The sequence below is a fragment of the Crotalus tigris genome, unplaced genomic scaffold (genome assembly GCF_016545835.1).
Source record: "Crotalus tigris isolate CLP2741 ecotype Arizona unplaced genomic scaffold, ASM1654583v1 scf7180000022970.308977840:1548163, whole genome shotgun sequence".
Lineage (NCBI taxonomy): Eukaryota > Metazoa > Chordata > Lepidosauria > Squamata > Viperidae > Crotalus > Crotalus tigris.
Window position 1 is genome coordinate 1,942,873 of NW_024099557.1, and position 23,683 is coordinate 1,966,555.

The following is a 23,683-nucleotide window of genomic DNA, read 5'->3' on the forward strand; positions in this document are numbered from 1 at the left end:
ATGCCCACCCAATTCCCACCAACTCTGGTGGCATTGCAACCCATTGAACCATAAACTAACCTCACAAGCTGGGTTGAACCACAGGCAGCCAACCACGGTTTAACCCAGGGGTAAGCAATCTTGGCTCTTTTATGACTCATGGACTTCAACTCCCAGAATTCCTGAGCCAGCATGGCTCAGCTTGGAAACCTCTCCCTTTCCCCTTAGCATGGCTGGCTCAGGAATTCTGGAAGTTAAAGTCCACAAGTCATTAAAGAGCCAAGGTTGCCTACCCCTGTCCCAGTAGCCCTGCTGGCTCAGGAATTCTGGAAATTGAAGTCCACGAGTCATAAAAGAGCCAAGGTTGCCTACCCCTGGGTTAACCTAACAAGTAGTGTCGAGTAAATGAAAGGCTAGGCTTGGGAATTACAGATTATCCTTGATTTAAGACCAATTGCTCAACAACCACAGTATTTTCTCAACAACCATTGTGTTATCTTAACAATTGCAACAAAATAGATCTTAAAATTGATCATGGCCACATGGTGACCTGCTTAATGACTGTGTTGACTTATTACCATAACTCTCGGCTCAGTTATGATTGTTAACTTGAGGAATACCTATATTCCTTTCCATGGAGTTGCAAAGATCCTTATTTAGGAAATTTCAGGTTTATAGGCTAGACTAGGAATCTAGAAAGCATTCCAGAATCACAAACCATTTCCATCCTATTGTTGTTGTTCAGTCACTAGGTTGTACCAGACTTTTTGGACCCCATGGACCACAGCGTGCCAGGCCAACTTGAGTTTGCCCAAATTCAAGTTCATTGTGTCATTGATAACACTATCTAACCTGCTCTTCCTCTGCCATCCCCTTCTCCTTTTGCCTTCCATCTTTCCCAACATCAGGGTCTTTTCAAAGGCATCCTCTCATCTCATTTGGTGGCCAAAGTATTTGAGCTTCAGTTTCAGTTATCTGTCCTTCCAAAGAACAGTCAGGATTGATTTCCTTTAGGATCAACTGGTCCAAGAGACTCTCAACAGACTTCTCCAACATCACAATCTGAAATTTCATCCTATTATCTCCCATAAAAAAAATGTATGGAAACAAGGCTTGAAAACTTAATTTGGCCCAAAACAAATTGGAGAAGACAGTCATTATTGTCTTACAGTTGGTATTAAAATAACAGATTTTATTGATTTTAATGTTTTTTTTTGTTAGTTATTTTGTTGTCTTGTTTCTGTTTTTCAACTTTGTATGACACTGAGAGCCATGTCCCAGATGTGTGAAGGCGGTTCTCTAACTTTATCAAATAAATGAATAATTAAGTATATAAGTGTGCTCTCTGATTGTGCTCACACACATTCTGTGAAACCTACTATAATCCGGATTTTGCTTAGCTTTTTGTGTGATCTTATCACTGGCTTTGGAAAACCACCATTCATGGGGTAATGCAAGCCACCATTAGTTTGCAGTAGAATAATGAAGAATGAAGTAGAATAAAGTGGAATAATAATAATAATGATAATGAAAAATCACTAAAAGAAAAATGATGTGTCTGCATAGTTACTGGAATAAAGCTGTGTAAGCAATCTGTGACAAACCAAATACGCATGACATTTAGAAACATTGTGTGAAGTAAAACTCTCTTCATTGTATGCCTGTGAGAAACTAACCGAAGGAAATACAATGTAGATTTATGTATGGTTCTTTGTTCCTGAGAAATGGAAAGTATAAAACTGTAGTCTGAACCCGCCTCCTTTGTTCAGAATTGCTGGTTGTTAATCGCTTCTGAACCTTGCGCAAATAAATCTCTCTGCTACACCCTTTGGAATTCGTAAAAGTCTCTTACGTTTTTCTACAAGAAGTTGGGTTCACACAATGCACTAAGCCAAAGCCAAACTGCCATCTTCATGGCTCAGCGTGTTGCAGCAGCACAACTGACAGGGTGGATTATGATGAGAAAGAAACCTTAGTCACACATCATGCTAGGTCTGGGAATCCTTAACTATGGTTTATGGAATAAATGACAGTTCACTGTGTCTGTACAATACACTAAACCAGAAGTGTCCAAGCTTGGCCACTTTAAGACTTGAGCACTTCAGCTCCCAGAATTCCCCAGCCAATTAATTTAGCATGATCTGTGAACAAGGTTTCTTTCCCATCTCAACCCACCCTGTCAATCAGGCTGCTGCAACAGGCTGAGCCATAAAGATCGTGGTTTGGTTTTGGCATTGTGTGAAGCGAACTAATGATGGCTAGCTATAGTTCAACAAGTAGTGTGAACACAGCCCTCCTGTCTTTGTGGCACTGCCGTCCAGACGAGTTGATCACCCCCCCCCCCATATTGCTATGTTTATTGCCCACAGGGTTAATCCAGAGGGCACAAGGTTGGAGAAGGCATCTTCGGCGCAGCGGACTTCTCCGTCGCCATGACAACCCCTCCATCTACAGTCCTGCATTCCAGCCCCACCTCTCCGACCGGTATTCCCCTGTGCTCCGCCTCCCTCGATCAAGCCCCTCCCCTTCCCGCCCTCTTCCAGTCACCGCCCTCTCCTCTGGACGGCGGCCCCGCCTCAGTGGACCCTTTGAGCCAATCAGAGAAGGAGGGAGGCGAAGGCACGTTGAAAAATTAAAAAACGAGCGGGGAGGGGAAGGGGAGTCTGATCGCCGGCGGGCGGCCGCCGCTCTGCCTTTTTGTGGCGCGCGCGCATGCGCGAGGGAGGAACCGGTTGAGCGTCAGTGAGGGCGCGGGGGGGGGAGAGGGGGAGGTAAACAAGATGGCGGCGGCGTGTTAGTTGCGGCGGTAGGAAGGCAAGGAGAGGGCGACGGGGGTTTGACGTTGGGGGAGGAAGGGGAGCAAATAGCCCCCCACCGCTGCCCCTGGGTGAAGAGGCAACCCCGTTTCCTCCGTAGGCTCGGTGGAGGAGACGAAGAGCGGCTCCCTTTCCCGGGTCTGCCTGCCTGTCTTGTCTGTCTCTCAGATGAGTGAGACGTCGCGGCCTTCTCTTTCTTGAAGGGGGGGGGAGCCTTTAGGGAAGGCCCCACATTGGGGAGAAGCCCGTCCTTGTCGTGGTGTTCAGGCGAGTGAGTGACAGGGAGGTCTTGGGATTTATTTGGGAAAGTTGGGCGGTGTGTATATGGGTCTGCTGAGGGGAGAGGTGGAAGCCTAAGAGGAAAAAGAGGGGATTTTGGGGTGGTCTCTGAGTTGAGTCCCCTTGATTTGGGGGAAAAGAGACCCTTCTTAGCAAGGAAATATTGTCACTTGCCCTCCAATTTCAGGTGTTGTAAGTACTCTCTGCGCACAGGGAGGGGAGGAAACCTACAATTGTCCCCCTTTTCTTTTTTTGTGGGGGATGCCTATTAATGACCCTTCTTTTATAAGACCAACCATTTCCTGGAAATAGAAAACTATAACGAAAAGCCCCCCCTCCCCCCCGTAATTGGTTTCTTCCTGAATGGAATGGATGACTGTTAGCAATCTTTTTTTTTTTTTTTTAAAAAAAAAAACAACAACAACCCAAAATTGTTATTTGTTACATTCTTCAGTTTTAAAAATTCCTTCAGTGGACCTCTCTTTTGAAGGCAGATAAAAATATTATAATTTTGTCAAGTTTTTTTTTTCTCTCTCTCTCTCTCTCTCTCTGCTTGGGAGGAAAAAAAAATGGGCATTCTCCCTTGAGGGAGATCTTTAGAGTAAGTCTGTATTTTGGATATAGGGAACTTCGTGTTGCTGATTTCCACTGTATCCAGTCAGTTGTAAAGAAAGGCATTGATTGAATTATTATGTTAGAGGGCAGTTCTATTTCCTGCTAAGTTGGGTTATAGCAAAAAGGGATATCTCTCTCTGCCTTAAACTTGGGGAAAAGGTAAGCTCTGTTTAAGAGCATCTTTTAGTAGTAATATTGTTCTGATTGGCGGGGGTATTAAGGCACTGAAAAAAAGCCTCCTTCGAGAAAGAAGATAGAGTCCATTTACTTACACATTTCCCAAGTTTGACATGTGCCTTGCTTTCTGAATTTATGGGAACAATGTAATGGTTAGAGTAGGAGCTATTTCTTTTTATTGTTTCCCTTTCACATGCTAGGAATAGCCTTCCTTGGTACTCAAGGCCTACTGAGGTCATTTTTTTAGTATTTAGCTTAAAGAGAAAGTGTGTGTGAGAGGGGGGGGGTATTATTTTCAATAGCAAGAAAGGCCAGGACCAGACATTAACAAATAATCTGAGGAGTGCTTACTGAAGTTGTATTTCTGAATTGATGGTTTAAAGTATAGATTTTTGCCAAATTAAAAAAAAACAAACTTAGAAGCGCTTTCCCTTTTCCAGGGTAGTTACTTAATCTGAAGAAGTGTTGTTCACGATATCTTAACCACATCCAGCCCTGTTTATGGTGGGTCCCTAGTACTGGGAAAAACTGAGTAAGGTTTGCACTGCCTGCCTACCTTGATACCTGAAGCGGTGGGGTGACACATCATGTGTCAGGTAGACCCCAGGTGGTTGAAGGATGCCCCTTACTAGATACAGAAGGCCTGTCAAGGGTGAAAAAGAAACCGTTAAAATCAGTATTGAAAATTCCTTTAAAGAGACTTGGTTTCAGCTTCCCAACGGCTGAAAGGATCCTTCACACAAGTTGCACTTGGGTGGTGAGAGCAGAAGTCGCGTCTCGATTTTCCACGTTACACTTTTGGAAACAGGAGCTGTTGTTTCTTGCTCAGCAATGGCACACCCTTAAAAAAAAAAAAAGCAATTTTGATGTTTTGATTTCAACTGTGGACAGTCTTTTGAAGATGACTTAGGTCTCAAGAGAAAAAAAAGAGTTTGGACTTACTAAGGAAGTCATACTGATTTCAAATTCTTGGAGTAGCAAGACAAGATCAAAAAGTTAAAGCTAAGTGTAAATTGAGCAAACAGCTGCATCGATTTCTTCCCCCCCCCCTCTGCACACGTTCTTTTAAAAGAGGCACTATAAATTGGAATGTGGTGCTGGATCTCTGTAGGATCCCTTCAGTTGATGGAAAAGTTCTCATAGGTTTTTATTTTTCATTTTAAATTAAAACTTTTGGAATATTCTTACTTGCCTCCACTGAAACCCATTTTTTTTCCAGTCAAAGATTTTGGGCACAAAAGAGCATTGGATATATCAGGAACTGGATTTATAACATATTTTTGCTTGGGGGAAAAACGACCAAGATGGATCTAGAGGAGCCTCAGCAGCTGGGCATGTTTGTGGAAGGTGAATTGATGTCCGTGGGCATGGACACGTTCATCCACCGAATTGACTCGACGGAAGTGATCTACCAGCCTCGGCGGAAAAGGGCCAAACTCATAGGCAAATATCTGATGGGGGACCTGCTTGGGGAAGGGTCTTATGGCAAGGTCAAGGAGATGCTGGACTCTGAAACCCTCTGTAGGAGAGCTGTCAAAATTCTTAAGAAGAAGAAGCTGCGACGGATCCCCAATGGAGAAGCTAATGTTAAAAAGTAAGTATTGGCGCGTACTTAACAAATGCTTGCTGAGGCTTTCTTAACATGTGACATTTGCAAGGTAACATCTGTACCTACAAACGTGAAATGTGAAGGAGAGAAAAAGCAGCTGCCAGAGAATATTGTGCAAATGTTCAGTGGGCCCTGTGAAATAGCTGTTAGAGGTAGGGGTTGGGTGGGAGTAATTATTAGTCTGTGGCTGCTGTTTTTAATTCTTTGTTCAGAAAGAGATTTCTGAGTGACGTTAAATATCAACATCTGTCAGTCAACCTTCTGAGTCTCTAAAGTGGGAGGAAGAATGATAAATAAGAAAGGGATGCCAGTGGTGGCGAACCTATGGCACGGGTGCCAGAGACGGCACTCGGAGCCCTCTCTGTGGGCACACGTGCCATTGCCCCAGCCTCGCCTCCCCCTGCGACCCCCTCCTCTCCAGCAACCCCCCTAAAGGAGAGTCGCCCCTGAGCGTGGCCCATGCGGAGCAGCGCAGCCAAGAACATGGCAGCCAGGCAGCGTAGACAAGACTCTGCCCTCACGCCCCATCCCGCACAGTTGATGCTGCAGGGCGCGGGCAGAGGGTGTGACTGCCATAGCGCTGCTGGGCTGCCTGGGTGATTGGCGGGCCCTGGATGCAGTGAGTGGTCCTGTGGGCAAGCGGGGCAAGGGATGGGGGGACAGAGCAGGGGTGGGGCAGGGGGGGTGGAGCGGGGGCGGGGCCAGTTTTTGGGCACTCGGTCTCTAAAATGTTTGCCATCACTGCCATAAGACATTATTGACTAGCACTCCAAGAACAGTTACATGAGGATTTGGCATATTTAATTTATTTACTCTTGATTTTGAGTCCACCTCATTTTTATAAATACACAAAGTTGGGAAAATATATATATAATACTCCCCCCCTCCTGTTTTCCCCACCACAATTACCCTGTGAATGACTGGCCTAAGGTTATCCAGCCAGCTTTCAAGGCTAAGGCAGAACTAGAACTGGTCATTTCCTGATTTCTAGGCCAGTATTTTAACTACTACGCCATATTGGCTTTACATGCCGCATCTCCCTTGGGTTGCATGCGTACAATTCCCTAAAGCTGCTAAAGTTCACCTGTGAGGTTATTCGTGTTCCGAATTAAAATTTGAAAATAGAAATGTTTTTTTCCTGTTGGCTATGTTTATCTCTCTTCAAAAGGCAGTGTTTTACAATTACAAAGGTAGGCTAACTTTTCTGGACTAGAAGTCTTGTGGTTTGATCATGGAAGAGTGGTTGCCAACATCTCTTTCCAGTTTTACTTTCCAGTGCTATCGGTTTGAGACATTCTGAATAAGTAAATTCTAGCTTTTCCAGTAATAAACATAAATAACACAAGGAAATGAGAGGACTGAAAACGTGCGTTTGTTTAGCATATCAAACCAGCTCAATTTTTACCTTGCTTTAAAATTACTGCTTTTTATTGGACTTGATTTATTAGTTACTGTACATGACTGTCTTGTTGAACTAACATGCAACTGTAAATAGTACAAATGAACCTAAAAATGCAATTACATCCAATTCAAACATAACTCTGCATAACGAGGTGATAAAAATGATAACTGAGGCATCAATCTCAGCCTTAGCCTATGAAATAGAAAATTATAATTCGGTGACTTCCCAGCCATTTGGTTTTACAGGTGGTCCTTGATTTATGACCCCAATTGGGCCCAACATTTCTGTTGCCAAGTGGAACATTTGTTAAGTGAACTTTGCCCCATTTTACGATGTCTCTTGCCACAGTTAAGTGAATCACTGCAGTTAAATTAGTAACACAGTTGTTAAGTAAATCTGGCTTCTCCATTCACTTTGCCTGTCAGGACACAAAAGGTGAACATGTGACCCCCCGGGACACTACAACTGTCATAAATGTGAGTCAGTTGCCCAGTGTCCGAATTTTGATCACGTGACCACAGGGATGCCGCAACAGTCATAAACAGTCATAAGTCATTTTTTTCAGTGCCATTGTAACTTTGAACGGTTACTAAATGAACTGTTATAAGTTCGATACAGGACTGCCGGACTACCTGCAGTGTCTTCCAAAAGGTTGCCAGTGGAGTCTCTCAGAGCAGGCGTTTCTACAGTAATAATAATAAAGTTGGAAGGGACCTTGGAGGTCTTCTGGTCCAACCCCCTGCTCAGGCAGGAAACCCTATACCAGGAGTAGGCAACCTTGGCTCTTTTATGACTCATGGACTTCAACTCCCAGAATTCCTGAGCCAGCCATGCTGAGGGGACAGGCAGAGGTTTCCAAGCTGAACCATGCTGGCTCAGGAATTCTGGGCGTTGAAGTCCACGAGTCATAAAAGGGCCAAGGTTGCCTACCCCTGGCCTATGGCCTATACCATTTCAGACAAATGGCTGTCCAGTCTCTTCTTAAAAACTTCCAGTGTTGGAGCATTCACAGCTTTTGGAGTCGGGTCGTTCCACTGGTTAATTGTTCTAACCGTTGGTGTGGGGGCTACCATAGAAAGTCGCTATCTCGGAGATACCAGCCCTTTTAAATCTGTAGAGATGGGTGAATATCCCTATCCCGAATGAATGCACAGGATAGGCCAGTTTTGAGGAGGCAATCCTAAGATGCGAAGCAAGCAAATAATAAAAGGCATTTTAGACTAAAGTCATCGCTGGAAAACTGTGGGAAGCTAGCGCTGTGCCCCAAATACAATACAAATACAATCGTTGTGATTTGCATCAATTTCAGTTTCTGATTTTTCTTCAAGGGCAGCCTATGTAAATTACGTTGTCTAATCTTAGGGTGATAAGAACACTGTTTACTACTGTTAGGGCTCTTGCTCCCGATAGGCCCGAGCTGGGTGAAGTTCTCCTTTCTAGGAATTGCTGATTAAAAACTCAAACAAATCTGTGGTGCTTGCTTTAACTGCATGGTTTACATTGCTGAGGTGGTTTTTTGGGGGTGGGGGGTAGCAATATTTCCCAAGTAATTGCTTGGATTCTCTCAAAGGTTCTTGTATTGGCATCCAGACGTTAAACACACGGGTTTGTAAAACTCTGTATTCAGAAACAATTTGTGTAACACAGCTCATTCTAATTGCCCCTCAAAATCAGGAGTCTGGTAGCATCATTTCCGGCTGACAAATTTTATTAAAAGGTATAATAAGCTTTTGATAAACTGATGCTTAGCCACTCTTTACATCCATGAAGCGGGCTGCAGCTCGTGAAAGATAAAAGTTGTGAATTGGAAAAGTTGCTACCAGATTCCTGGTTTTTGAGACCCTAGTCCAGGGGTAGGCAACCTTGGCTCTTTTATGACTCGTGGACTTCAACGCCCAGAATTCCTGAGCCAGCATGGCTCAGCTTGGAAACCTCTCCCTTTCCCCTCATCATGGCTGGCTCAGGAATTCTGGGAGTTGAAGTTCACAAGTCATAAAAGGGCCAAGTTTGAAGACCCCTGCCCTAGAGCTATTTCCCTGGTTTTAAATTGATAGCGGCATAGCTGGAGTAGTATAGGTAGTCCTCAACTTACAACACTTCATTTAGTCACCATTTTAAGTTACAATGGCCTGAAAAAACCTGACTTATGACCATTTTTCACACTTATGACCTTTGCAACATCCCCACGGTCACAGGATCAAAATCCAGACACTTGGCGACTGGCTCATATTTATGACGGTTGCACCGTCCCAGAGTCATGTGATCCCCTTTTGCGACCTTCTGACAAGCAAAGTCAATGGGGGAAGCCGGATTCACTTAGCCACCGTGTTACTTACTTAACAACCGCAGGGATTCACTTAGCCACTGTGGCAAGAAAGGTCGTAAAGCGGGGTAAAACTCACTTAACAAATGTCTCACCTAGCAACAGAAATTTGGGGCTCAATTCTGGCCGTAAGTCTCGGACTAGCTGGTCTAGTGGCTTCTCTAACAGAGAGTAGGGATTATGAGATTTACTTGCAGTGAAGAGTAATAATGGAAAGTACCAGCACTGGAGAAGAGAAGGAAGAAAGCAACAAGAGTTTGGCTTTACAAAAGGGTACCTGAGGTTGCTGGAAAGGCTCCCCACTGGTAAGGCCAATGATAATAAAAGGTATATGGTGCCCGAGCCTCAATAGGCGACCGATTGATTTTTCTTGTAAAACCTGAAAACTCGTAAATTCCCCTGCTGCATTTATCCTCCTGCCCACAAACGGCATTTGATTACAGGTAGTAGTCATCCGTTAACAACCGTTTATTCAGCAACCTTTCAAAGTTACGGCAGGGTTGAACGAGGAGGCTTTATGGCCAGTCCTCCAAGTTGTGCCCGTTGCAGTGTCCCCGCAGTTAACGGGATGATTTGGGCACTTGACAGGCGGCTTGCAAGTAACAACGGTCGCAGCGTTCCCCAGGCACGCAGTTTTTTGCCTTTTGTGTCTTTCACTGCTGACTTCCAAGGAGCAAAGACAACGAGGAAGCTGGCAAACGGGGTTGCGAATGAGGTTTATGTGACGTTGGACGTAACAACCACAATCGCAACAGCCCAAATTGCCACTGCAAGTTGGCACGGTCCCGTGGCATTGCGTTTTATGGACTGCGTTGTTTTTGTGATGGAATTCGCAGTCCCAGTTGTCACCCTCAAGCGAATGCTGCTGTTTTCCATCCCACTCGCTGCAACTCTTAAACCGTTTTTGCATATTCCTGAGCTAAGGAAGTTTGTTGCCCCTGTTCTTGAAGAGACACCAATCTATCCAAGGGGTCTTGGATAGGTCTCTGAGCAAGGTGCCCTCTGCAAATGATATTCACAGCCTCCCTTCACACAGTCTGATCAACCTTACCGATGATCTTTAATTGGTTCAAAGCAAGACAGCAAGTTGACTGATGGTCTGCTGCAAGCTCTAGGTTTTATGACTGCAGCTTGCTGCTACTGCTGCTTCTCTCTTCCTGCCTGGTGAAAAAACCCCCTCATCTGCTGTAACTATTTTGTAAGGGTCATCGTACATTGAAGCTTAACGCTTGGGGTGCATTATGCTGCTCTGCAGAAGTTTGATAGGGTGATAATCTTAAGTTAGGAACAGAATTCCGCAGATTCGTGCTTTCTCAATCAAAAGTTCTACAAGAGAGGCAAAAGACAGCTTGCTCATTAGGGAGAGATCACAGAAGGCCTTGTGGCCTGTCCTTAACTTCTAAATCTTCTTCCTTTCCTGCATGGTAATCTGCAATGTGATAGAGCAGTGATGGCGAACCTTTTAGAGAACGAGTGCCCAAACTGCAACCCAAAACCCACTTATGCATCGTTGGGTGCCGGGTGGATGTGGCCCATTGCCTGGGTGTGGCCCATTGGGCAAGTGTGGTCCATTGGGTGGGGTGTGGCTGTGGTGGTAACGGCAGACTGGGACTAAAAAGTTCAATCAATCAATTCCAACTTTGCAAGATCTTTTTTTTCTGCGAGAAGTTGAAATTGACTGATTGATTGAACCTTTTTTTTTTTTTTTTTGCACACGGTGGCGGAGGCCTAAAGCGAAAAGGTTTTATAAAACCCAGCTGAAGGCCTAGGACTGGGGCGACGGTGCGCGTGCCCATAGGGAGGGCTCTGAGTGCCGCCTCTGGCACCCGTGCCATAGGTTCACCACCACTGTGATAGAGAGATCTAGTACTTGGCTAACTTTACCCTACAGCAGTGTTTCTCAACCGTGGCAGCTTGAAGAAGTGTAGACATCTTGCTGGCTGAGGAATTCTGGGAGTTGAAGTCGCCACATCTTCAGGTTGCCAAGGTTGGGAAACACTACGTATAGGACAGCCATCTGGGTGAATGACCTGGAATTTATTCATGAAATTTCTGGGTTTTTTAAAATAAAGTTTTATTAATTAATTTTTGTATACAATTCAATAGTAACCATTCAACAAAATGTGTTGTCTGAGTATCTTATTCACTCATACAAATTAAATTCCTAATCCCTAAATCTTTTCTCTAACCATTGATAAAATAGGTCCCAAGTTTGAAAATAATTCTGTTTCTTCTTTTTCTTTCAACCTCAAAGTAAGTCTGTCCATTTCCGCACAGTCTAGTATTTATTTTGATCATTTCTTCTTCCGGTGGTGTTTCTTCGTTCTTCCAATGTTGCTCAAATATAATTCTTGTCGCTGTTATCACATGTAAAATTAATTTTTAATTTACGAAATTTCTGCACCACCCATCTCACTTAAGTGACTCTGGGTGATTTACAACATCGTAAAGAAACATATAAATACATGAATAAAAGCATGGATTAAAAACAGGTTAAAACCTATCTAGGTAAAGATAAATTCCCAGAAATCCCAGCCAGCATGGCTAGAGCAAATCTGAGCGTAGTTGTCCAGCACAGGTTGGAGAAGTCTGATCTGTATAGACTGCCCAAAACGTGGTGCTTTTGACTTTGATTAAACTTTTTTATTCCTTATCAAAATTAACTGTGGGTGAACGCAGCACTTTCCCTGTCGCACAGTTTCCCTGTTGTCCCCCCGGCAAGAAAGTGGATGCTAATATTTTTGAATTTATTTTTTTTCCAAACCTTATAACATGTTTCTCAACCTTTTTAATGCCGCAACCCCCAACCAGTCGTAAGTCGAGGACTACTCAACTGGTGCAGCACCGTTTGCAGAATGGGACTTTTGGCGGGCTCAGCAGGGCAGAGACAGCCTGGACAATTCCTATTGGCTTTTGAAAGCCAATAGAATTAGACTCTATTCAAGAGAGTCTATTCTATTGGCTTTCAAAAGCCAATAGAATAAAAGGGAGTAGCACAGCTAAGGAAAAGGGGAAAAAATGGCGGACTGCGTTGTTTGGCGACCCCCGTGAAATGGTCGTTCGACCCCAAATGGGGTCGCGACCCACAGGTTGAGAACCACTGTCCTAGATTAAGACCGACCAAGCAATTTGCTAGGACGCTCTTGAAGCCTAATGAAAGTATTTGTACTTTGGGCTTGGGACACTCTGGAGCTTGCTCCTGTTACCAGAGGACTAAAAAAAACCTGGAAGTTTGGGTCTTGCTAGAAAATTGCAGGAATTTGTCCAGGTAGTCTCTCAAAATCGGACACGATTGAATGGAAGGGGGAAAAAAAAATGCAGCTAAGCACAGAATTGTCTTGAACTGCGAGATGGGCAGCAAATAAATTTGATAATAATAGAGAAAGTAATAGTAAATGAAAAAGTTAAAGTGCTCTGTGGCTTTACAATTCAAGCAGACATTCCCCCCCCCCCCCGGCCTTGACAATTATTAATAAGAAAGACAAAAAAAATGTGGGTGGTGGACAGGTCAGTACCTGGGGACAGCAAAAGAGAAAGAACTAGAGAAGATAACAAAATATTTTTGTTGTTGTTAGTTGCGAAGTTGTGTCCGACCCATCGCGACCCCATGGACAACATTCCTCCAGGTCTTCCTGTCCTCTACCATCTTCTGGGGTCCATTTAAGAGCCCTGCAAATAGAAATAGAACGACTATGACAAAAAAAGCAAATGTAGTCTCTAGCAATAAGCCCCTTGAGTGCAATCCCAAAGCAACTGGGGCACCACCTGAATGCCATTGGCGTAGACAAAATCACCATCGGTTGATTGCAAAAGACAGCTTGACTTGGAGCAGCTTAACACCTTCAACAATACTTCTAACTCTTATCAGATCAACATCTGCCTATCCCAGGTCTTTGGAAAGGACGCGATAGGTGGATAAAAATGTCAAATCCAGTCTGAACCTCTGGATGACTCTGAGACGAGTAATTAAAAAATAATAAAATGGGCCCAGATCAGCAAACCGCAATTCCTGTTAATAACTAAAGTCATTTGGGGAGCTGCTTATCACTTCAGTGTTGAAGGGGCAAATTGTCCTGTCTGTATCACGTGGATTACACTGAGCAAAGGCCGATGACCTTCAGACGTGTGTATACAGACAGATACCAAGAATCTTGGCTGTTTCCTGTGTTTGTGTGATGGATAGGTGAGGGCATTAACCCTATGAGTAACTCAGAGATATGCCATCACAGTAATTGGTAATGGGCAGGGGTGTGCAAAACGTCTTGAATTCAGGTTTTTTTTCCCATACAGGCAGTCCTTGACTTACAACCACAATTGAGCCCCAAATTTCTGTTGCTAAGTGAGACAGTTGTTAAGTGAATTTTCACCCATTTTAAGACATTTCTTGCCATAGTTGTTAAGTGAATTACTACAGTTACGAAATAAGTAACACCGTTGTTACCCCATTGCTTGTCAGAAAGTCACAAAAGGTTATTTGCATGATCCCGGGACACTGCAACTGTCATAAATACGAGTCGGTTGCCAAGCATCCGAATTTTGATCACGTGACCCTGGGGATGCTACACGGCGTTGTGAGTGTGAAAAACGGTCACAAATCATTTTTTTCAGTGCCATTGTAACGTCAGTCACTAAATGAACTGTGGTAAGCCGAGGACTACCTGTATTCAGAACCTTTGTTTTTCAGGGAAAAGCAGCTGGGAAAATACAGTTCTATCATCATTTTGGAAATGTTTTAAACTCAAAACACTCTCAAGCTCATCAAAATAAACCCCATTTCATGGTTGAGATAAGTTTTGCCACCCTCAAAACAGCCATGTTTTAGAACAGTGATGGCGAACCTTTTAGAGACTGAGTGCCCAAACTACAATCCAAAACCCAGTTATGCATTGTCGAGTGCTGGGTGGGTGTGGCCCATTGGCTGGGCGTGGCCCATTGGCTGGGCGTGGCTGCGGTGGTAATGGCAGACTGGGTGGAACTAAAAAGTTCAATCAATCAATTCCAACTTTGCAAGATCTTTTTTTTAGTGAGAAGTTGAAATTGACTGATTGATTGAACCTTTTTTTTTTGCACACGGTGGCAGAGGCCTAAAGCGAAAAGGTTTTATAAAACCCAGCTGAAGGCCTAGGACTGGGGCGATGGTGCGCGTGCCCCCAGAGAGGGCTCTGAGTGCTGCCTCTGGCACCCGTGCCATAGGTTCGCCACCACTGTTTTAGAATTTAAAATGGTTGAATTTGAACTGTTGTGCACATCCTTAATAATAGATCATTGCATGAAAATAAAATCATAGTGATAATGATTTCATTCCCTTTGACTCGTGCAGTTGATTTACACATGGAAAAACAATCCTTTTGACTCATGTAAAAAATGATTGTACTTGATACTTCCACCCCGACCTTTTATGGTATTCTTCCACATTGCTCCTGTTAGTATTTTTTAGTTGTGTCAAAGGCTGTGTAAAGTTTTTTAAAGTGTGACAGAAGATTGTGTTTCCCTTAACTAGATATTTGGGGAAAGAACAGGGGCAAGTCTGAGATGTGAATAACCAGATTTTGACCAAATGTCTGCAGGATAACCACTATCTCTCTCCTGTGAAGTCAGGACTGTTGTCATTGTTGCAGTGAAAGCCTAACCAAACCCTGTACTTCTGTCCCCCCAGCCTCATGGGACATTTAAAACTGCACTTTTGTCGGCTTTATATCCTGCTTTTCCACCCATGAATGGAGTGGAAGGCATGAGTAATACATAAATGTAACTAAAAATGTGATTAAAGAACATTAAAATACAATGAATTAAGATCATAATTGCTACCAACTCACTCAGCACTTAGTAGCCTGGCTGATTTTTTTTTTAATCTGATTTTGTGGGAGAATAAAAAAGGAAGTTAACTTATCTATAATAGTAATAGAGTTGGAAGGGACCTTGGAGGTCTTCTAGTCCAACCCCCTGCTCAGGCAGGAAACCGTTTAGCATTTCAGACAAATGGTTGTCCAGTCTTTTCTTAAAAACTTCAGTATTGGAGCATTCACAACTTCTGGAGGCAGGTTGTTCCACTGATTAATTATTCTCAACTGTCAGGAAATTTCTCCTTAGTTCCAGGTTGCTTCTCTCCTTGATTAGTTTCCATCCGTTGCTTCTTGTCCTGCCTTCAGGTGCTTTGGAAAATAGCTTGACTCTCTCTTCTTTGGGGCAGCCCCTGAGATATTGGAAGACTGCTGTCATGCCCGCCCTCATCCTTCTCTTCATTAAACTAGACATACCCAATTCCAGCAACTGTTCCTTATATGTTTTAGCCTCCAGTCCCCTGATCATCTTTGTTGCTCTTCTCTGCACACTTTCTAGAAATACTGGATGCAGTATTTCAGTTGTGGCCTTATCACACTTATCTCCCTTAGCAGAGGCTTCCAGGTCTAATTTCAAGTACTTTTCCTTATATTTCTCTGACATTCCTCTGATGATAGCAGGAATGGGAGAAGAGATTCTCCTGAAAGATTTAAGTCTATAGGCTCTTAAGAAGAGATACTGTCTTCCAGATAATTTTATAGAACAGGAGCAGTTGTTGTAGATCAGTGGTTCTCAACCTTTTTATATGGCGACCCCGGTCATAAGCAGGCGGTGTGCATGCGCGGCGGCGCCCCCATGCGTGACACGCATGCGTGGCGCCACCCCCATGCACCCCCCCTGCGCAGCGCACATGCGCGGCGGCGCCCCCTGCGCCGGCTGACGAAAAAAATGGTGGATCGCGTTGTTTGGCGACCCCCGTGAAATGGTTGTTTGACCCCAAATGGGGTCCCTACCCACAGATTGAGAACCGCTGTTGTAGATCATTCTCATTGTTCTTCAAAAGCCATGATTTTAATGTGGGAATTGTGTGTTCTCTTTAGGAGTCAGTTTGGTGTAGTGATTAAGATGCTGGCCTAGAAACAGGGAGACTGTGAGTTCTAATCCTGCCTTAGGCATGAAAGCCGCCTGGATGACTTTGGGCCAATCACCAGGAGAGGATGAATTCTAGTCCCGCCTTAGGCACAGATTCCTGGCTGGGTGACTTTGGGCCAGTCATTCTTTCTCAGCCCAACCCACTTCACAGGGCTGTTGTGGGGAAAATAGGAAGAGGAAGGAATATTATGTACATTCGCTATCTTGAGTTACTGTACTTATCAAGTTACAAAGGCAGGATAAAAATAGGATAAATAATTGGCACTTCTCAAAAATCTGGCTGAAGTATTCTCCATCAGCTGAAACTTCCCTCAGCTTTTCAGGGGCTGAGTCTGTCTATAACAGACCCAGGTTTTAAGACTAGAATGATATCAGTGTTGGATCAAACTAAATGCCTACCTAAGTCAGCATTCTGTTTTAAAGTGGTCAGGTAGGTACCCCACAGGAAGCCTTGAAGCTGGATCTAAATATTGAGATAACACAAACGAAGGGGAATACACGTGTCCCAGGATAATGTTGCAGGATCCAATCTGGGTTGATCACCGGGATCAGAGGTTTCGTCTTCCGAGCTTTTGGACTCACGCTTTTGAACCCATCCTTGGGGAACTTCTCTGTGTGCTTTGGGCTCTTCTCTGTGTGGTATTTATATGATGCCTGTTGTGTGTAGCTTTTTAGATATAGATTGGGGTGTTGACCACTGCCTATTAAGCTGCTGGCTGTTTCTTGGTGCTGCAAGCCCTCACCTCCTAAATACTTGATAAACTGGGAGTAAATCAGTCACTTCCCTGGCTGTTTTTGTGCCTGCTTGTCCAACAATCTTAGTAGCTGCAAAATTGAATGTGCGTCCTTGTTTATTGCAAGGTGAGGCTAATTGAGGTAACAGTTGTAATATCAGAGGGATTTTATGCTCACAGGATAATTTTGCTTTCTAGAGTTCTATCCAGGAGCATTACATAGGAACACATAAAACTAATTTCTCCGTCAGGTCAGTGGTTTTCAAATGTATTTACACATTTGCTGGCTATCTCTCCTGTCCACTTTCTGCTGCTTCCAAAAATGTGGGATAAATTATTGTCTGGTAGAATATGCCCATCTTCCCCGCTTATTATTTTTCCCCCCTGTAATTGTGTGTGGCTTGGTTGCTTTAGTTTTATGCTGGCCCTCAAATGAAAACAGAACAGTCTGTTTCCACTTGAAAATAAACCTTATGACAAATAAGGGAAAAGATTGTAAAGGAACTCTTGGGTAGTCATCAAATAGTTCTAGAACAGCAGTTCTAAATTTGAACAGAGCTGAGGGAAGCTCTGTAACTAAGGAGCTAGTGCTGAATGTTCTAGATGTTTTATTTGCCCATCCTTCTGCGATTCCCCTTCATTTCCATCTCGTCAAATTAAATCTGATGTGTTTTTTTCTTAATTACCAGCGTTTAGTTTTGGTGAACTTTTCTGGCTTGGAAGCAAAATATTGGGTATTCTTGTTCTTATTGGAGAGAGTTATGTCTGCCTTAGAAGCATCCTTTGTGCCTGGTTTTTGAAGCCTGTCTCTCTGAAGATTCAATTTGGGGTTTGCATCTGTATTGAGAGACGTTCTTTCTGCTTCCAAAATCAAGAATCTAGTTAGAGCATTCAGCTCAGTTTTCTGGAAGGGAAGGCTATTCTTTCAAACTCCTTTTCTTTTTTTTTAACTGAGGATGGTTACAGAATTTAAAACATCTTTGCTGAGTTCTGCCTCTTCATTTAATTGCAGCCTTACTTTGTATAAGTATTGTGAGTGGAATTCTTCTGCTTCTGGATAAAATATATATAGTAGAAGCATACCTTTGCCTTTATTCCTGAGAAGCACCTACAAAACTAACCAAAATTAAAATGAATAGGATTTTACTTTTGGTTAGCTTTGCAGGTGCTTCTGACACGAAGATAGATGGACTTCTTGAAATGCTACATAGTTGGAAGTGTCTGATACCTTGCACTATATTTCTCTTCTGAACTTTCAGTTTCCTGGCATAAGGAATGCTTTGTGTTCTATAGAGAAATGTCTCAGGGCTTGATCTTTATTTATTAGATTTTTGTTGTTGTTAGTTGCGAAGTCGTGTCCGACCCATCGCGACCCCCTGGACAACGTTCCTCCAGGCCTTCCTGTCCTCTACCATCTTCTGGAGTCCATTCAAGCTCACTCCTACTGCTTCAGTGACTCCATCCAGCCACCTCCTTCTCTGTCGTCCCCTTCTTCTCTTGCCCTCCATCTTTCCCAGCATGAGGCTCTTCTCCAATGAGTCTTTCCTTCTCATTAGATGACCAAACTCCTTGAGTTTCAACTTCAGGAACTAGCCTTCTCAAGAGCAGTCGGGGTTGATCTCCTCTAGGATTGACAGGTTTGATCGCCTTGCAGTCCAGGGGACACGCAGGAGTCTTCTCCAGCACCAGAGTTCAAAGGTCTCAATTCTTTGGCGCTCAGCCTTTCTTATAGTCCAAGAGATTTTTTATCCTGCACTTATTACTCTACAAGTGACTCAAGGTGGTGAACATGCATAATATTCCTCCCTCCTCCTATTTTCCCCACGACCGCCACCCTGTGAGGTGGATTGGGCTGAGAGAGAGTAAGTGGTCCCCAAAGTCACCCAGCCGGCTTATGTGCCTAAGGCAGAATTAGAACTCACTGTCTTCTGGAGATTGGCCCAAAGTCACCCGTCCAGCTTTCATGCCTCAGGAGGGACTAGAACACAGAGTTGCCTGATGTTTCAAAAGAGGATCATTTCTATGTTTGCTTTTCCATGAAAGAGAACGAACAGCAAATTTGGCGTTTAGCACATGAGCCTGACTAACTCAGTCCAGGGTGGGAGGGCAACATCCTCGAAGTGCAAATTTTAAGGGATATGTGTGTCCAGTCTTACCAGGGATGTCTTCATCACTGGGTGTTTGTGGCTTTTGCCCAGTTACAATAAAAAAAACCACAAACTTTCTTAATCTCCTTTGGTTATATATCCTCCTCTCTCACGCCTTGCCATTCCTGCAAACCTAGACAGCAGTTAATAGCCAAATCAAGATACTGCTGCTGTTTTATTTTATTATTTTTTTTTTCATTCTTTGTCAGTTTAACATTGGGCTCTGAAATGTGGCTTTCAGGAGATTTTGGGCACATGTAATTGGTGGCTCTATAGCGGTAAGAAAGGGAAGGAATGTTCCGAAAACCTGCTCTTGGTTCCTTTGCTGTCTCAGTATGTGTAACGTATCCTGAAAAAAATCACTGACTAATAGCAAGAGCACTTAGACTTATATACCGCGTCAACAATGCTTTACAGCCCTCTCTAAGCGGTTTACAACAATCAGGGGTCCTCATTTTACCAACCTCGGAAGGATGGAAGGCTGAATCAATCAATCGGTCAGCATCGAACTGCTGGCAGTGGGCAGAGTTTGTAGGCAATACAACTGCACCGAGGTGGCGCAGCAGTTAGAGTGCAGTACTGCAGGCCACTTTAGCTGACTGTGTTTAGCAGTCAGTGGTTCAAATCTCACCGGCTCAAGGTTGACTCAGCCTTCCATCCTTCCGAGGTAGGTAAAATGAGGACCCAGATTGTTGGGGGCGGTGTACACCGCTTAGAGAGTGCTTGCGCTTAAAGCGGTATATAAGTTTCATAAATAAATAAAATAAATAAATACTGCATTCTAACCACAGCGCCAAGAAGTCTCTTCTAACACGTAGCATGGAATGTCCTGAGGCCCTTGAAAGCCCAAACTAGCCACATGTTGATCTCTAGGGCAAGGGTAAGCAACCTTGGCTCTTTTATGACTCGTGGACTTCAACTCCCAGAATTCCTGAGCCAGCCATGCTGAGGGGAAAGGGAGAGGTTTTCAAGCTGAGCCATGCTGGCTCAGGCATTCTGGGAGTTGAAGTCCACCAGTCATAAAAGAGCCAAGGTTGCCTACCCCTGCTCTAGGGTATGGTGAACCAAGGCCATTTAGGATTTAATAGGCTTAAGACAATGATTATTGGTCTCTTCAAGTCTTTATGATCTCCAGCAGGTTTCCCATCAATTAGTTTATTTTAAAACATATGCACGGAAATTAAAGTAGGGCTGGGTTGAGCTTGACCCTGGATGACATCACTGATACACACATATACTTATTTCTTTCTATCTGTTTATCTGTATCTTTTTTTTCTGCCTGGAGTTCAAAGTACTCAAAGCACTTACTCTTCCATTTCCCTCACCACCACCACAACAACAACCCTGGATTGTGAGAGAAAATGATTGGCTCAGGGTCATCCGTGATTGTCTGCGTGATTGAGAATATTTTGACTTGGATATCCTTAGTCCTAGTCCACTATCTTCATCACTGTGCCAGAGGTTTCCAACCGTGGCAACTTAAAAGATCTGTGGACTTCTATTCCCAGAATTCCCCAGCCAACTGGGAAGCCAAAAAGTGTGAAAACAGTCATAGGCAACTTTTTTCGGTGCCATTGTAACTTAGAATGGTCACTAAATGAACTGTTACCTGTGTTTTCCTGAAAATAAGACCAGGTCTTAATTTTTTTTTTTTTGCCTCCAAAAGAGACACCAGGTCTTATTTTGGGGGAGGGGGCTTCTTTTATACTCACCTCTGGCACTGACAGCCCCGCCCAGCCAGTCCACTTCTTCTGGGGCCGAAGTTCTGCAGCTGTATTCGGGCCTGCATTTTGCAGTCAGGCCTTTCCAGAAGGCCTAAGCAGCCGAGTACCGAGCTATGGGTTCAATCCATAGCTTGGTGCTCAGCTTCCGAGGTCTTGCAGAACTGAGCTATGGATTGAATCCATAGCTCGGTTCTCGGCTGCAGTAGACTTCTGGAAAACCCTGTGACTCAGAAATGCAGGCCTGGATGCAGAAGACGCCTCAGAAGAGGCTTGGCTGACAGGTGAGTGGGGGGTGGGGCGTATGGGCAGCTCCATCCCCCACCGTAGCTTGATTTTTAGGTGTGTGCTAGGGCTTGTTTTTGGGGTAGGGCTTATATTAGGCCCACCCCCAAAAATCAAACTAGGGCTTATTTTCGGGGCAGGCCTTTTGGGGTAACAGGGTATAAGTCAAGGACCAAGTGCCCAAATTCTGATCACGTAGCCATAGGGAAGCTGCCATGGTTATAAGCGTGAGGACCAATTGTAAGCCCCTTTTTTCAGTGGCGTTGTAGCTTTGAACTGTCACTAAACGAACAATTGCATGTCGAGCACTACCTGTAGCTTGGTTCCTAGCTTTCGCTTGAGTCTGTCAGGGAAGAGAGAAGCAGTGCTTATCTATAACACGTTAGTGATGGCAGTTGAAATTTCGTGCCTCGGGCCAAGATTGGGAGGTGATGGTCTTGAAACTCTTGAGATCTTGAAACTCTTCCAATTGGATCAGAACAGACCATTTCAAACGAGCGCGTTCACTGTCAGAACGTTTTGCACATCCTCATTCATTACAGCGACATCACGTACACAGAGTGTGGGGCTTCTTCTTAAATAATTGGAGGCCGTCTGTTCAGGCTTTAATTTTACAGGCTTTGCCAAAATAGCGAAGTGTACGTTACAGTCTTGGCTTAAAAAAAAAAATGTATAGGGAAAATGTCTATTTTTGTGAGAGTGGGCGTTATCTAGGGCAAGGGTCCCCAACCCCCGGTCCGCGAACCGGCAATGGTCTGCTGCATTCCAGAAACAGGGCCGCACAAACTAGCGAAACCCCGTCTGCGAGATGCAGGCAGCACACAAAACCACGCACCCTCCGGTCTGGGGGAAACCACGGAACCGGTCCCTGGTGCTCAAAAAGTTGAGGGCCGCTGATCTAGGGTGGTTCTACTCAGCAAATTATTTGATGTTGGGCTTTTTTTTTTTTTGCCCTCCCCAAGAAGTTGATCATTTTGGCAAATTAATGGGGTGGTTGATCAATTCAGCACATTTATTTATGTTAAAGTGGAAAACATAGTTTCCAAGAGGGGGGAGGAGGAAGTGTTGGGAAGAGGCCAATTTCAGTGTACTGCTGACATGCTAAGTTTAGACCATCACATCTGTTGTTTCCCATCTTACTCCAGCCTCATCCCGCTTCGCTGAACAGCCCTTCCAGTTTTCCCTCTGTTCTCTGGAATACAGATAGTCCTTGAGTTACGACCACAACGGAGCCCAAAATTCATGTTGCTAAGTGAGTTACTCTTTAAATGAGGTTGTCCCCTTTTATGACGTTTCTCGCCACAGTTGTTAAGCGAATTATTGCAGTTGTTATAGTTAGTATCATGGTTGTTAAGTGAATCCGGCTTCCCCTATTGACTTTGCTTGTCAGAAGGTCACAACAGGGGATCCCATGACCCCGGGACACTGCCGCCGTCATAAATACGAGTCAGTTGCCAAGCTTGTAGGTTTTGATCACGTGACCCTGGGGAGGCTGCAACAGTCGTAACTGTGAAAAACGGTCATAAGTCACTTTGTTCAGTGCCGTTATAACTTTTGAACGGGCACTAAATGAATGGCTGTAAATCGAGGACTACCTTGACCTAACTGTATATCTGTGAATTTTGAATTCTTCTAGCATGGCGCCCTTACTCTTTTGGAGCAGATTTTGCAACTCAATGCAAGAATTTTTTTTTAAAAAACCAAAACTGCACCTTTTTCTGCCCTTTCCCCCTACCCTTCTCTATTCCAGTAGGAATTTGCCAAAATTGGAGTTAAAACAAGCTCACAGATCAATTGGGGTGTGTGGGGGTGGGAGAATGTACTTATTTCTAGCCATTATGAAATGTGGTGGTTTGTGTACACATCCCATGTTTGCTGTCTTTCAGTAGGCAAAGTCTGCGTTGCATAAAAATACATGAGTCTCTGCGTCTCCCTGCTGCAATTGGCTTTTTGGACATGGAGAAATGCCTGGTGGAGCCTTCCCATTTCTGGACCTGATTACTTCCTCAAACCATAGAGTCCTAGGGCTGGAAGGGACCTTGGAGGTCTTCTAGTCCAACCCCCCCCCCTGCCAAAGACCTTCTCTTACCATCTTAGACAAATGGTTGGCCAATCTTTTCTTGAAAATCTCCAGCAATGAAGTACCCACAACTCCGGGAGGCAAGTCGTTCTACTGATAATTGTCCAGCTGACCAATTCTCTCCATTTCTTTTAGAGCAGAAAAAACTAGTCAGGAAGCACTTCCAAACTAGAAATGTGTGTTTATTATTCATTTCTGCCCTCTCGGATTGACAGCTGATTTCTTAAAGGTATATACCAATTTTTTTTTTCAACCTTAGCAACTTTAAGAGATGTGGACTTTCACTCTCAGAATTCTGGGAATTGAAGTCCACACCTCTTAAAATTGCTAAGGTTGAGAGAAACACTAGTATATGCTTTTTAAATCACCCCAGAAGGTTCTGGGAACTACAGTATAATAAAGCATGGGTGTCCAATCTTTTGCCTTGCCTGAGCCTAATCAAGTGAAGAGGAACTGTCTTGGGCTGCTTATATATAATACAATAGTTAACACACATAAATAACAAACTTCCTTTGTTTTATACAATCTTGTGGGACCACACTACTAGCTTTCCAGGGCCACACATGGCCCATGGACCGCGGGT

The 23,683-nt window shown here is 44.0% G+C and overlaps 1 protein-coding gene across 2 annotated transcripts in view; it reads left to right on the forward strand.

Moving 5' to 3' along the window:
* Positions 1 to 2,799: 2,799 nt before the first annotated feature.
* The window catches only part of STK11 (serine/threonine kinase 11), a 111,775-nt gene continuing 90,891 nt past the window's right edge, over positions 2,800 to 23,683 (forward strand). The window contains exons 1-2 of one of the 2 annotated variants that reach the window (XM_039319246.1): positions 2,800 to 3,066; positions 4,307 to 5,460. In XM_039319246.1, the coding sequence (XP_039175180.1) occupies positions 5,171 to 5,460 (290 nt within the window). In that variant the 5' untranslated portion in view covers positions 2,800 to 3,066; positions 4,307 to 5,170. The remainder of the gene's footprint in view (positions 3,067 to 4,306; positions 5,461 to 23,683) is intronic. The other variant, XM_039319247.1, reaches the window with a different exon arrangement.